Consider the following 15656-nt stretch of genomic DNA (forward strand, 5'->3'; position numbering starts at 1 on the left):
TGTCTTCTCCATTAGACTGTGAATTCATTGAGAATAGGGGCTGTTTTTGCTTCACTTTGTATCCCCAACGCAAAGTCCCCTGCACATAGCATGTACTTAATAAATGTGTGTTGACTTAATTTGACATATATTGAGTGTCTACCGAATCTAAGAACTGTGTTAGATGCTGTTAGAGCCACAAAAAAGGTCTCTGGCACAATCACTTCCTTCAGGTTGTTTTCAGTTTAGTTGAAGAAGTGAGACATAAAGACCTCTGAAATTCAATAAATGTAAAAAACAATTCAGTAAATGTAAAAGACAATTAACAAGTCAAGTTTAATATAAGAGATGACTTAAGGCAGTGAACTCTGAACAATAGTTTGGCCAATTTTGACTTCAGAGGATTAATAATGTAGACTACTAACTCTCTTTCCAGAATGGAAGTGGTAGGCTACAGATGGGAGATGAAGCAAGATCACAAGATCACTTTGGACATTTTTGTTACAAAAGATGACTGGATTATGTGAAAATGCTGGAAAAAGCAATGATGGGGGTGGGGTGGGGAATCAATAAAATTACAGCTAGGTAGCTGGATAACAGATAGGTCAGGGAGACCCGAGTTCAAATCTTGCCTCAAATATTTACTAGTTCTGTGACCTTGAGCAAGACATACTGTCTGCCTTGAATTCCTCATCTGCCTTTTTTTGGAGGCAATTGGGGTTAAGTGACTTTCCTAGGGTCGCACAGCTACTAAGTGTCTGAGGCTAGAATTGAAGTCAGGTCCTCCTGCCCCAATTTGCTCATCTGTTATGGGGGGGGGCAGGTAATGATAGAGGATCAAATGAGATAACATATGTAAAGTACTTTATGTTGGTCAGTCATGTCCAACTTTTCATGATGCCGTTAACCATAGCATACCAATATTATTGGTAAGTTTTTTTTGACAAAGATACTAGAGTGATTTGCCATTTCCTTCTCCACTAAATTAAGGCAGACAGTTTAAGAGACTTGCCCAAAGTCTCATATCTAGTAAGTTTCTGAGGCTGGATTTGAACTCAGATCATCCTGACTCTAGGCTCAGCCCTGTATCCACTGAGCCACCTAGCTACCTCCATAAAGTACTTTGTGAATGTGAAAAAGCTATGTGAATATTAGCTAGGTACTATTTTAAAAGAGTGGTTCAAATAATAAGCACTATAGATATTCAGAAGAAGGGCAAAAATTTCTCCAGGAGTAATGCAGTAATATATATCATTATTTTTGCAGAAAGCTATGTCATATAGCTGGCATCCTCAACTGCAAACTGAAATAGTCTCTTTTTCTGAGACTTTTTTTCCCTACATGACTTATGATTCTATTGGTATGGGGAACTCCCAATAAGGAAAGTCTCTCCCTTTCCACAGATTATCTGTAACATAATTTTAGAGAGTTGCCTGGGGGGACCAGGGGCACTTCAGACTGTCTAGGGAAGGATTACCAAGGACAATGTGATTTGCATTGGGTCAAATATTAATATTAATAATGAATTAATATATTGATTTCTTTTGTTGTAGCCGGAGGAACAGAGGCATTATGGCATAGTGGATAAGGAACTGGTCTTATAGCCAGGAAAACTTGAGTTTAAGTACCACCTCTGACCTATGGTGGCTGTGTGACCCTGGGTGGGTCACTTAAATACTCAGGCAACATTCTTCAATTATGAGATGCAGAGTAGGTGCTGATCTGCTTTGGGAGAGAGTCCTTCCTTATTGGGAGTTCCCTATACCAATGAAATGACAGGTCTACTCAGAAAAAAAAATAATAATATTTGAGTTTAGAATGACAATTATATGACATGGCTTCAAGCAAAAACATCTACACTTTACCCTTGTCACACTGCATTACTAGTATGGAAATTATAGTTATCTCTTCCACATAGTGACTTTTTCCATTGTAGTTTCAATATATTGTAGGTCAGCATAAGAAATTAAATGGGAATTTTTGAGAGTTTTACGGAAGCCACAGATGACACCCAAAAGTCAGCAGATGACACAGAAAAAGTTTAGAAACTCAGAAATGTATACTATTGTATAATATCAACTCAAAATTCACACTTCTTCTCTGGTATGAAAGGCCAAAAAATTTTAGTAGATTTTCCAGATTGCAGGGGTGCCATGCCCCTAACCTAGAAGGGATAACTATATCTAAATATACAAGACAGTTGGAAGAGTGTTCGTGCGCGCTCTCTCTCTCTCACTCTCTCACTGTGTGTGTGTGCCTCTGTCTCTCTCTCTCTCTCTCTCTCTCTCTCTCTCTCTCTTTCTTTCTCCCCCCACCTCCCCACCCGCTCCTCTCCCACCCTCTCTCTCGCATAACTAAGCTCAGGATTGTTCATGGACATGTATGACTTAATAGCACAATCTTTTTTTTTTTCTTTTTTCTTTCTTTTTCTTCAAAAAAGTAAATTTGAAAGATTGAGAAACTTTTTTACATAGTCTTTCAAAGAGAGAACTAAGGTATAAGATGTATTTTTGAAATTTGAAGTCTTCTGTTTTTGTTCTCAAAGCACACATTTATCTAGTCCTTTCTCCTGGAGGGAAAGGAATATCACAGTCCCAACTGAAGGCCAAGGGATGGGTTCCTAAATGATAGTGGCCCTGATCCCAGAGACCTTCAGTGGTATTGCTATAAGATTTTATATTGCCTGTAGTCTTCTTCTCACTTGTCTCTATTCTTTTCCTTTTAGCTCGTAAGCAAGAGATCATCAAAGTTACTGAGCAGCTTATTGAAGCAATCAACAACGGGGACTTCGAAGCTTACACGTGAGTACCGATGGTATTTTTCTTTCATGAATAAATTTGTAGCATTTGTTCCATTCCTAATTGTGAATATTTAAGCATGAGATCTTGGCTATAAAGTTCTCATTTATCTCTTCCTAAAGAACAAGGGGAAATGTCTTTATTCTAATGTTTCATCATTTATGTTACAAGTAGAAAATTTTTCTCAAATATAAAGTATCTAAAGGCCAGGGCTTTGCCACTGAATTTTCTTAATTAAAGGGATCATTTTTAAGAGACTCTGGATTCTGTTGGTGTATGGAGCTCTTAATTGGTAAACTTCCTGCACCAGTGTAGGTGCATGACTGTTTGGCTATTTACAGTCTTTGAAAGTTGGGACACAGACAAATCAAATAACTTCCTCAGAATCCTACAGTCAGCCTGAACCAACGGTATGATTCAAACCCAAAATTATAAGTGAAGGAATATGAAATAAGCAAACAAATATAGGAGAGGGAAGAGGGAGAAGGGAAATAGAGATGAGAAGAAAGGTGAGGAGAGAAGAGGAGAAGATAGGAAAGAGAGAGAGGAGAGGACAGAAGACAAAAGGAGAAACCGGAGGTCAGGACAGGAGAGACAAGAGGAGAGGAAAGGACAGGAGAGACAGGAGGAGAAGAGAGGGCAAGAGGAGAGGACAAGAGAAATAGGAGGAGAGAACAGAAGACACCAGGGGAAAAGAGAGGTCAGGAGAAGAGAAGATGGAGAAGGAGGGAAAGTACGGGAAAGGCAGAAGGAAAAGAGAGGCAGGGAAGAGGAAATAATCCTCCCTCTATTGTTAGAGATAATCATACCCTTTGAGCATTTACTATGAAAACCAGAACTCGCAGCCTTCCCACATCGACCGCGTTGTCACTTTGCAGAGGATTGTTGAGCCTAGAGGTCTGTAAAGACCTGAGAAGTAAGAGTTGGACATTTTTAATTTATTAGATAGCAATCGCCTGTGGACTTCAGGTAACAGCTTAAAAAAAAGATACTGATAACTTCTTTATTTCAATCCCTAAAAGCAAATAAAAATGTGAGTTATAATCTAAAAAAGGGCAGCTAGGTGATGCAGTGGATAGAGCACCAGGCCTAAAATCAGGAAAACCTGAGTTCAAATACAGCCTCAGACACTTACTAGCTGTGCGACCCTGGGCAAGTCACTTAACCCTGTTTGTCTCAGTTTCCTTATATGTAAAATGAGTTGGAGAAGGAAGTGAAAAACCACTCCAGGATCTCTGCCAAAAAAAAACTCCAAACAGGGTCATGAAGGACTGGACATAACTGAAGCGACCAAACAACATAAGCCAAAAATACTCATATATCCATATGTTTAAATATATTATTCATTCAATTTAGCACTGAATTCATCTCATTTCTCTTTTTTCTCTGGTCATGGAGAACTGCAAACTGGAGTGATGTAGAGCTATCACTTTAGAGCTTATTTTTAAAAGGACTTTTCATTCCAGAGCTTTGTGTATGGTGATGTGCATGTGTATCTTTTAAATCTCCAGCAGCTTTGTGCTTCCAAAATGTGCTCTCTACAAAGGTCCACTGGACACTTCTCATGACAGGGTCATGAACCCATAGCTTAGTGGATTCAGACAAAGTTTTTATAAGTACATGAAACATCCAATATATATGTATATTACATATATAAACAAATATACTATACGTAATTGTGTGTCAACAATGATTTGTAATAGGCTTTTAAAAAATTGTTTTCTAAAACACACAGATGTACATAGGGTATGGAGCAGTAGTGAAGATAGATCCATTAAGGCCTAACAGCTCTGAGAAGAATGATTTCCTAATACAGCATAGAATTAAGTGTTCAATAGGTCACCGATGGGGATAACCAGAAGCTATTATTTCTAGGAGAATTAATAGTTGCTAGCAATATAAATTCCCTTGTTACCATAGAAACACTGTTCTTTCTAGGTCTTACCATTTTGTTCCTCATAAAGGCATTTTATACATTTGCCTTTGAACTTAAAAATACTTGCCCACCAGGTAGGCTGGGGAAAAGCACAAGGGACACCTCCATGAGGCCTGAGAAAAATACAAAGAATAACTGTTGTTAGTTCTCTACTGAAAAATATCCTGAAAATCAAATGTCAGTCCCCTATGCTATGATTGGTGCTCTGTCCAGATGATTTTTGACATTACATTTTGTGCGACAACTGATAAAATATTGTCCTTCAAAGGAGAAAGAACAAAAAGGTTTGGCAGGGAGCACCCTGGATTAAATTAATGAATGGCCTTCAATTCCTTCAACTCATTCTCCACTCAGTGACTCCTACAGACTTTCTTCAGATGGTCATTATATTGTACCTGTCACTTATAATGATGAATCCTGGATTAATGAAAATTAAATGGGTACATTTGAAGCTCTCCTTAGAAATACTTATGAGTCCATTAACAATAGTTCCACAGATACTATCATTATTGAAGTAGCTGCTTCTAATAAAGAAGTCACTTGTTTCCTGAAGTATTTGGGTGTTGGGCTGGGGGTACGTATACTAAACTGATTCACACAGACTGTCTTTGGTAGGCATTATGGAGGTACTTTGGAGAATTGACTGGTTGAGGAATCAGAATGACTATAAGAGACAACTAGACTAATGTTAAGTTCTTTGGGGGCTATTTTTATTTTCTTCCTACAGAAAAATATGTGACCCAGGTCTCACCGCTTTTGAACCTGAAGCTTTGGGTAACTTAGTGGAAGGAATGGACTTTCATCGATTCTACTTTGAAAATGGTATATTTCTTCCTTTTTAAAAAATTACATGTTTTTTCCCAGGTTCTTCTTGGCTTCTTTCTCGTTATATCTGAAGTGAATTTTTTTTCCCTCTGGGGCAGGTTTATGCATTACTGGAATGTGTCTTTATTGAAATAGGAAATGAATGGTAGTTACATAAATTTGTACTTACTATAAAATACCTATATTTTTTATGATAAATGCAACATTATGAAATCTAGCTCTACAGTTAGCATAGAAATTACCAATATCCTTCCATTACATGAAACCTAATGAACATATACATAAATGTATGTGGTTTTTTTTTCCAGTTCTCTGTGAGCAATCTACCTTTTGTTACTATAAGAAATGAATACATTTTCTCATAATCTTTGAAGCAGGGATGAAATCTTTGAAAGGATGTAAAGTGCTCATATTCTCAGTATAGGATAGATGGAAAGGATTGATAACATGCTGAATTTGCAATAATTTCCATCATTTTAAAAGAATTGCACAAAGGAAATAAAATCTGGAGATGATTTACTAATTATCCATATCTAAAAGCACTGCAAACAATAAAGACTCACAATGACCTTGATGACACAATTTTTTTCTTGATCAAAGGAATATTATTAAAAAACAGAACAGTTCATGTTAGAGAAGGACCACGGAATTCAGTTTTGCTGGAATCCTTGTATATATTCTAGAAAAGTTCCCTTAGATCAGAAGTTCTTCTCCTCCATTACACTGTAAGCTCCTTTAGGGAAGGCATTATTATCTTTTGCCTCTTTTTACATCTTAGCACTCAGCATAGTACCTGCCACACTGAAGATGATTAATAAATGTTGATTGATAGATCAATCGATTTATTTGTGTGTGTGTGTGTGTGTGTGTGTATTATGCTCCACTCTGGCAATCTGCTAAAGCCTATGGACCCCACCTCAGAAGAATTTTTTTAAAATAATTGAAGAAAAAGCTAAATTTCAATTAGAGGTTAGTGGGAAAAATACATTTTTTCCCATCCAAGTTCAAGGACCATGCCCCCACACCCACATACACAAACACCTGAAATCTATCTACTTGGGAGTCTATGGACCCTAGGTTAAGAAGTCCTGCCGTAGAGTCTAGAAATTCATTCCATTCATCCCTATTTCCCAACCTCTGGAGGTCATATTAAAAAAACAATACTCTCTAACCTCTAAATCCATGATCCTGTGATTCTTTTGTTTCTGTTTGCCTCACTGATGCTAAGCATGTCTCACACAGGAAATCAAGTCTTTTGGCAATGACTTTGTGGTAATGTAAACAACAAAGATTTTGTCATCAATTTTTTAAAATAAATTGAGTTCTTTCCAAAGCTACTATATTAACATAATTTAAGAAATATAGAGAGATCTAAATTCTTTGTGTGTGTCTGTGTGTGTAAAATCTGGGCAGTTCAGTAACTGGTAACACGCTTTCATCAGAGCTAAAGTAAATAGTTTTTTCTTCTATTACTCTGTATTTCCTCAAACTTTCTTACATCAACAACAAATATTTATTAAGTGTTTATTATATGCTGGGCACTGTACTGTGTGCTGTGGATATGAAAAAAAGCAAAAGCATAGCCCCTGCCCTCAAGAAGCTCCCATTCTAATAGAGTCACAATGCAAACTGCTATGGTCAGAATCCCAGTTATATACAGTGTAGATGAGAAGGAATCTCAGACGAAAACCATTGGTTTGGGGGGAAGGGCAGTCATCCCAATGGAGGTAACTAATATGTTAAATGGAAGAACCTACCTCCAAGAAAGATTTTAATAAGCTGAAACAGTGGGATGAATTTCATAAGATGAAATTTAACAGGGTGCTACCTTGAGGTTAAAGGAAAAAATAAACACAGTAAAGAAAGGGAGGTGTAGTTAGATGAAAATTGATGTGAAAAGAGCCTAGGCATTTTAGTAGGCTCCAAATCCAATATGACTTAGTGTCGTGACTTGGCAGTCAGAAAAAAGTAATACAGTCTCAGGCTGTGTTCATGGAAGCTTGATATCTGGAAGGAAAATTGTTATTATCTAACTAGGCTCTGCTCTGATCAGACCCCATCCATAGTCTTTTGTTTATATCTGGGTGGTACTCTACACATTGGCAAGCTGGAGTGTGTCCAGAAGATGGCAACCAGCATGTTGAGGAGACTCAAAACCATGCTCTGACTGTGGAAATCCTTGAGTGTGTATGGGTCACCAAGTCAATTAACAGGCATCAAAATAAACTGCTTAAAGTGCTTTTGCTGCGTGTTTATCAGCAAAGCTCTACAGGATGTTAGAACTATGTAATGTACCTGCCTCATCCTATAGATCTACTTTACTAAAGAAGAAAGATGGGAGACCACAGGATATTCTGCCATCTGCTCTAGCATGTTCATTATTGACAACATGGGCTGGTGACAATCACTGTACACTGGCACTAAGCAGACAATTGGCTTTCTATAATGTGTTTTACCATTTCATTTTTCTCTAAAGTCCCTATTGCGGAAAGGAAAAAAAAATGTAGCTAAAAACATCTATCTTTTATCTCCCTCATGGGAGGACAAAAAGATGAATTTATTTTTCCTCCTGAAATTTCATAATGTGGGAAAAATTCAAAGACACACATGTTAAAACAGAACTTCATAAAAGCGATACCTCCGAGAGGGGCTAATTGCTGAATTCAAGGGGTGACTTATAAAATCCCAGAAAGGACTTCCTGTGGTTGTAATGTGTATCGATGCCATATATTGATCACAGATGTGGTGACTACCTTTCATTCTATTGATCTTTGTTCTGGTCTTTTCCTCTTGTTCCCTCGTAGCTTTGTCCAAAAGCAATAAGCCCATCCATACCATCATCCTGAACCCTCACGTCCATCTGGTAGGTGATGATGCTGCCTGCATTGCGTACATCAGGCTCACGCAGTATATGGATGGCAGTGGGATGCCAAAGACTATGCAGTCAGAAGAGACCCGAGTCTGGCACCGCCGTGATGGAAAGTGGCAAAATGTTCATTTTCACCGCTCGGGTTCACCAACAGTACCCATCAAGTAAATATTTCCAGGCCGTCAGCTTCTTTGATAATATGCCCATGGTCAGCTCTGTATAATCTTCCATTGTTTATAGCATGGCATGTATTATATAATGCTGGTGGCATTTTTGGTTTTTGGGGTTTTTTTATATATGTGTATACATATATATATATGTATGTGTACATACATACATATATATATATGTATATAATGCCTGGAAATATAAAGGATCTCACAACTCCCTGCAAAACTCACCCAGTTCATTATGAACTGAAACTTGATACAACAACACTGAATGGTAAGATAGGACAGGACCTTGAGGCTGCTCCAGCAAACTGAAGGCACAATATAATTAGCCAAGTTATTCACTGCTCTGTTGTCATAGTTGGCATAGAAAGTTTGGGTGTGGAAGGAAGGAACAGGGAGGAGTCTCTTTAATGACCACAGGATACCAGGAGATCAGTTTGTAGCCTAGTAAAAAAAAAGGAACACCAGGAGCAAGGTGGGAGCAGGGAATTAAATTACTGCTAGCTAATTAAAACTGGAAGAAAGTCTTAGAAATCAGCATTAATATGACAGATTGTAGGAAATAAATAGAGATTTTCCCATGTTCAGCTCCAGATACACTTCTACTCCAAATCCCAAGTTTGATCAATGAATTAATAAATATCTGTTGGAAGAAAGAATGAACAAAGGGAAAAAGGAAGGAATGAAGGGGAAAAGGAAGGAAGGCAAAGAGAAGAAGAAAGGAAAAAAAAGGGTGCTGGATTTGGAACCGGAGAACTGAGGTTGAAATACAGACTCTGAGTTACTACCTGAATAATCTTAGCCAAGTTACTTACCCTCCATGGGCCCTCTTTTCCTTATCTGTGAAATAGTGGGAGGGTACCTATAGATGTATCAAGTCCTAAAATACATGCCATTGTTATTTGGGAGCCATGAAGGCAAAGTTTCCTGCTTTCAGGAGTTTGACACATAAAAAAATAAGTGCTAAATGAGTTGAGGCAGGAAACTTCCAAAGAAGGGAGAATCCTCTGAGAAGGTTTCCTGGCTCTTAAGCTAGACTTTGAAGGATGCTACAATCTGAAAAGAGAGTGTGCGGACAAGGGGTAAGTGAAGCATTTCAGTCTTGAGAAGTAACACAATGATCCAAAGGAATGAATGGACATAATATAATGTCAAGTTGACAAAAACCTGGCCCAATAAGCCCTGGGCAGAGGTAGAAATAAGGATGATTGTTATAGGATTAAGGATGATGATTAAAATGAAATAATTATTGCAGAGCCACATTATGGAAGGCAGATAAAACACCTTTAAAAAGTTTAGACTTGGTATGCAGGACAGTGGGACCAAACCAAGGTCAGGTCTATCCCCTATATGTTAGCCTTTAACTAGAGAGGAGGTGGCAGACAGAATGTAGCAGGTAGTTCATTCCATTGTCTACCTTGTTATCCCATAGAGAATCTTTGATAGCATATCTCAATATGACTCACTGCCAAATCATGATAGATTCCCAGAGAGCCTCCCATTAGGATGAGGGATTTATCAATCATCAGTAAATTTGCAATCCCGTAGTTAGCTTACAAACTTGAAGAGATATAATACTCCAAGGGCTGAAAGTAAAATTTATGTAAAAGAATTTATGTTTAAAAGATTCCATTTAATGGCATGTGGCTTAAGACAGTATTCCTCTTAAGTGGGTGATCTTGTATTTAAGATGGGAAAGAGAATGTTTCGGGAAGTACCTCTTTGGTCAGAACTACTGAGGCCTGAAAGTTGTACCTGTAGTTCCCATGGGTCTTGTGACTTATTTGCTCCTGATAGGGTATGAGCAGAGCTGATGACTGCCAGCTACACTATGATTAATGTGTTGTCATGCAAAGATAACTGGATTTGAAGTCAGGAGACCCAGGATTGAATCAGCCCTGGGTGACGTGACCTTGGGTAAATCACTTCACCTTTCTCAGCCTGTTTCCTCAATCATAAACTGGAATTGGACCAGATGATCTATAATAATCTCTAAGCTGTCTCTTACAGCTCTAAACCTTCTCCTCCTATGAGGATATTTTATCCTGCATCATTTCCACAGAAGGGCATACAGGGTCTTTCAAAAATACCACAACCCATGGCAATTCTCCCTGAGTTCTTAAAAGGGGTGTCTAGGGTTCTTTGTAGTGAACTATGCTTTAATGGTAATGATATACTGAGAAGGAACCTTCTTCAATGTGACCTTGGATCACAGCCATTTCAGAGCTCCCTAAAATGGTGTAAATTGTCTAATTACGACCGAGAACAGAATTTTAGATTATCTAAAGTTCTGTTCTCGAACATAATTAGACCATTGTCAATTATCTGTACCAATAAAAGAGCATAGTGGTAAGACTAAGGGAGAATAAAAGACCATCCAAAAATTTAGATTAAGCTTCAGAATGTATTTAATTTCTGAATGTTTTGCAAATCAACCTAATAATCACATATTCAGTGGCACCGTTGTGCCAGGGACTGTGCTAAGCACCAGAAATTACAAAGACAAAAAAAAAATTGAAAACAATCTCTGACCTCAGGAACCTGACATTCTATATTCTTGTTTGCTGGCTTCACTTCCTCATGCATTGCTTAGTTTAATTTTTCAAAATGACTTCTTTACCCAAGTCTGTACTTTAAAGGAGAGGTCCAGCCATGCTAGGCATAAATCAGTTTTGGATTAAAAACAGTTTGTGGATGTCTGTAGAGAGGATAATCCAGAAGGATAATTGAGGGTTGACTAGAATGAAATTCTTGTTGGTGCTGTTAACTTTATTAGACTGATTTGCTTTTGAAATGTGGATGGGTCATACTTTCACAGGGGGATCCATTGCTGGGTACACGACTGTCTGATGTGTGCCTCGCTAGGTGAAATGACCCTTTTAAGGAGGCATAGCCCTGGTTCAGTGTGAGAAGGACCCCCTCATGAAATTTTTAAAAATCCTTCATTTTCCTCACTATTGAGAACAAGATTTTGGTATTTCATGTCAAATTATTTCCTCAGTAATCAGACTTTCCTGGAGGAACTTACAGGTAGATTTTGGCCATCAGTATGCATCAGTTATACATATATGAAGTGTCCTTTTACAATATTCATTTATTTGACTGAGAAAATGCCTTCCTCCTTTAAAAAAGAAAGAAAAATCTTTTTCCTAGTATACAGTGATCAGCTGTCAACTGCTCTATTATTTAGGTCCTTTTGAGTGGGCTGATAGATTATCACACCTGATTTCTCATTTAATATCCTCTCTGTTCAACATGATCACTTTTCCTTTATGGCTTCAGGTTCCCCCCCAACTATAGTTCCAGTCTATTATCTCCTATAGTAAAAAGTTAAAGTGCCCCACTCTCCTCTGTGGCCCAGTAAGTGACAGGATTTTGATAAACAACAATATAATTTGTTTTTCCCCCCTTTCTCCTTTCAGCTAAAAATCAACAGTGCCACTTCTGCATTCTCTGTTTTCAAGGCACCTGGATGGTAACCACCCGGGCGGGCCTGTCCTCCTCTTCATGCATGTTTCCAAATGCATGAAGCTGTGATGGTCCTACCTGTAACAATGCATTTGTGATGCATCATTTTGTCATGATATTCCATCTCAATGTTTTGTTCGCACTCTATCTAAGGGGATGTTCCGTGCAAATTAAAACCAATGTCAGCAAACAAGGGGAGGGAGGGTGGGGGGAGAGAGAGAAAACACCACAACCACATGTTCTAACAAGCATCATTTTCTGTTTATGCCAAGTTTTAGCAGCCTTCAGAGCTATCATTCTCTAAATGATAGTTTATAAAAGAAATATTCATCAAAAAAAAGTCTATGCCATATCTATCTGGTTCAGTTTGTTTAAAAAAAAATCAAAGGCAAAAAAAAATCTCTTCAGTTTTCTGTTGTGGTCAGAGTTGAAATGAATGATATTTTTGTTGGTGGCTTTGGATTGTGACAACTATGTGGACAAAATTAGTGATGAATGTGGAAACAAAAATGTGCTGGCTGGGTATCAGCCAGAGCCATCTTGGTTCTTGATCAAGCTGTGTAAACTGGAAAAACTCACATCACTTACTGGCTTGATCTCCCTAGGATATGCTTCCCCTCTTCTTGCTTAATCAGCTGTGTCTGTTCCTTCTTCCTCAAGTCTGCACCCTCCAATCTCTTTTCCTTCAGGGTGAGGATTCGCAGTTAGTGAGAAAAAGTCTAAAGGCAACAAGAGGTGAACGAAAAAATAGGGACTTAGGGAAAGAGGTAAAGCAGATAACTTTTGAGCACTTTCAGGGTGTACAGAATTTTATTAGAGAATCCTAGATTTTTTTTAACATTGGTTATATTCTAGATTGGGCTTAGATATTCTAAATCTTTTAGAAAAAAATTATATATAAATATATATGTATAGGCTTTTAAAAAGCTGAAGATGAAAAGATATAAGCTCCTGTTTGAGTCAATCAATTTCTTACTCATTTGGATAATCACTGCAATCATACCAGGACCTCTAAGAGTTTAGCACAATCACTGTGTGCACACAGGCTCCCTTTCTACCCCCCCCCCCCCACCCCCCGGGCATGAATGGTGGAGACTTCTCTAGCATCACTAGTGATTTTTCTATGACTACCGAGCTCTAGAAAATAAGCAGGGAAATGTTTTTTGTGTTAATACACATCTTACAGCCCGTTCTTTGTGATTTGACCTCCTCCTTCTTCTCTCCTTCACTGTAGTTTCTGAAAGAAGTTAGAGTTTCAGTCTAAAACAAAAAAAAAAAAAAAGAGGGGGGAGATGTGATTGGCAGGCGAGCTCAAGGGTGGACTGGGGAGGGAGCAGAGTATCACTCCTTGTGTTTTCTTCTTTGCCCCCCTCCTGCAGTGCTTCTCCCCTTTCCTGTGATGCTATATAGTGCATGCTATCTCCATTGTCATTTTTTTTAGCAACTCACAACCCTCTGCAACCTGTTTTTAAAACAGAAAAAGAAAACTTCCCGATTTGTATCATTAACCCTTTCTGTGTCGGTTACTAATCCAAGTAATCCTTTATGCCTTTAGATGTTGTTACTAGTGGATGTGTGGTAGATGGATTGAAGCTTTTCTGATCATTATTACATAACTTAAAATGATATATATTTAAAATACACATATACAGTAAATGTATTGAGCCATGTTAACCTGCCAATGAGATCTGTGAAAAAAAAAAAAGTAACAGCCTCTTTTTTTTCCTCCCTTTTAAATTTCTATCACATTTTTTTTTGTGAAGCTGCTGTAAGTAGCATCAGTGTATTTTTAAACATGTGTAGAGTGGTGGGTTTATTTGTTTTTGTTTTTTTTTTTACACTTTAACATAGCATGTGGTGTTGAAATGTTGCTGTAGCTCAAGTCTATCTTCCACACCAAGGTGTGAAGAAATCGTGATTCGTTCCCTCCACCACAATCAAATTATATCCGTATCTCCTGTTATTTTGAAACACTGCAGTTTACCATGGGACACTGTATATATTTCTTGCCATAATGGTAAATGACTGATTGATATATTTAAGAATTAATAAATTTGTGATTTCTGCTGACAACGTGCCTGCCCATCATTATTTCTCAGGAAAAGGCAATGGTGTGGTTGGGGGAAGAATGTCCCAGGACAATGGTTACCAACATTTTATGTTTTAACAACAGCAACAAAATATATTTTAAATCCCTAGAGTAATTTAATATACTCCTTATTGTGTTCTTCATAATTATTTACTGTTTAAGACACCATTAAAAATTTTTTAGCAGTTAGTGAATAAGCATTTATTAAGTGCCTACTATATGCCAGGCACCATGCTAAGGGCTAGGAGATACAAAGAAAGCCAAAAAAAAACAAACCACCAATTTCTTGGACCATTATCACAAATCCCCAAAAGGGTTTGAAAACCACTAATTGGGAATCAACATACTAGGAAAATTAGACAGCATTTGGTTCACTAAGCATTTATTAGGTGCTCACTGTGTGCCAGGCCCTGGAGATACAAAAATCCTTGCCCTCAAGAAGTATACACAAGTGGGGAGTTTGGAAGGGTGAAAGAAAGAGTAGGCTAACAACATCTACATAGGTAATTAAATGAAAAAATATAAACTAAATACAAAGGAATTGGGGCAGGAAAAGAACTAACAGAGGGCAGGATCAGCCAAGGCCTCATGTAGGAAGTGGAGCTTTAGCCAAGCTTTGACAGAATATAACTCAATTTTCCCTGTGAAGTTGGGATGGAATAGTCAAATTGCATGTTATCGTTGCAGCTATTAATACATCAGTACTTAGTGTTAATGGAGTGCTAAATGCTTTATATTCGAGTGGCCCAGTGCCTGCATACACAGTAGGCCTGAGGAATTTCCCTCCTAGGAAAAAAAAGGCAGTTAAAATTGCTAAATTATATGGAGCTGTTTTTTTAGGAGGTAAATAGCTAGCATCTGTGAGGTAGTCTATAAATAAGGAATAGAGACTGGAACTGTCATTTCATTTGTTTAGAGAACTCCTGAGTGAGAAAATTCCATCTACCAATACAGATGAGCAACTTCTCTGTAATGTAGTGTATAGTAATATTTAGACCAGGGGATCTTAATATGGGGTTTGTGAATTTTCAAAAAATGTATATTTTGAGAACTATTTCAGTATAATTGGTTTCTGCAATATCAAATATTTTATTTTATGCATTTAAAAACATCATAGAGGGAAGAAAAAAGTTATATGATAATTATTATATATTTAAAAAGAATAACAAGTTGTACATAATAGATTTGCAGATTCATGTGCAATCATCTTTTTTTGTCGACTATGTTATAGAAGTATTTAAAAACAAGTTTAAAAATAACATTTAAATTGTATTTGTTTATTTAAAATTTAATAAATTTTTAAAATTTAGATTTTAAAATTTAAATAAATTCTAATTTATTTTATTTAAATTAAAAAAAATTATTCTGGGTGTGGTGGGGGGGGGATTCATAGGCTTTACCAGACTGCCAAAGGTGTCCATGATTCTCTACCTTAGAGCATTTCACAGGTCACTAACAGGTTCAGTGACTTGCCCCAGATCCCACAATTGCTATGTGTCAGAGATAAAACCTGAACCCA

General features: G+C 37.5%; 1 protein-coding gene across 6 annotated transcripts in view; it reads left to right on the forward strand.

Annotated features, from left to right (window-relative positions):
* The window catches only part of CAMK2D (calcium/calmodulin dependent protein kinase II delta), a 354972-nt gene extending 340851 nt beyond the window's left edge, over positions 1-14121 (forward strand). For 4 of the 6 annotated variants that reach the window (XM_036764305.1, XM_036764307.1, XM_036764309.1 and 1 more), the window contains 4 exons: positions 2705-2780; positions 5441-5535; positions 8343-8571; positions 12003-14121. In XM_036764305.1, the coding sequence (XP_036620200.1) occupies positions 2705-2780; positions 5441-5535; positions 8343-8571; positions 12003-12006 (404 nt within the window). In that variant the 3' untranslated portion in view covers positions 12007-14121. Of the gene's footprint in view, positions 1-2704; positions 2781-5440; positions 5536-8342; positions 8576-12002 lie in introns of those variants that run through there. The other 2 variants (XM_036764308.1, XM_036764311.1) reach the window with 1 other exon arrangement.
* The last annotated feature ends 1535 nt before the right edge of the window (positions 14122-15656 follow it).

Source organism: Trichosurus vulpecula, chromosome 6 (assembly GCF_011100635.1).
Source record: "Trichosurus vulpecula isolate mTriVul1 chromosome 6, mTriVul1.pri, whole genome shotgun sequence".
NCBI lineage: Eukaryota > Metazoa > Chordata > Mammalia > Diprotodontia > Phalangeridae > Trichosurus > Trichosurus vulpecula.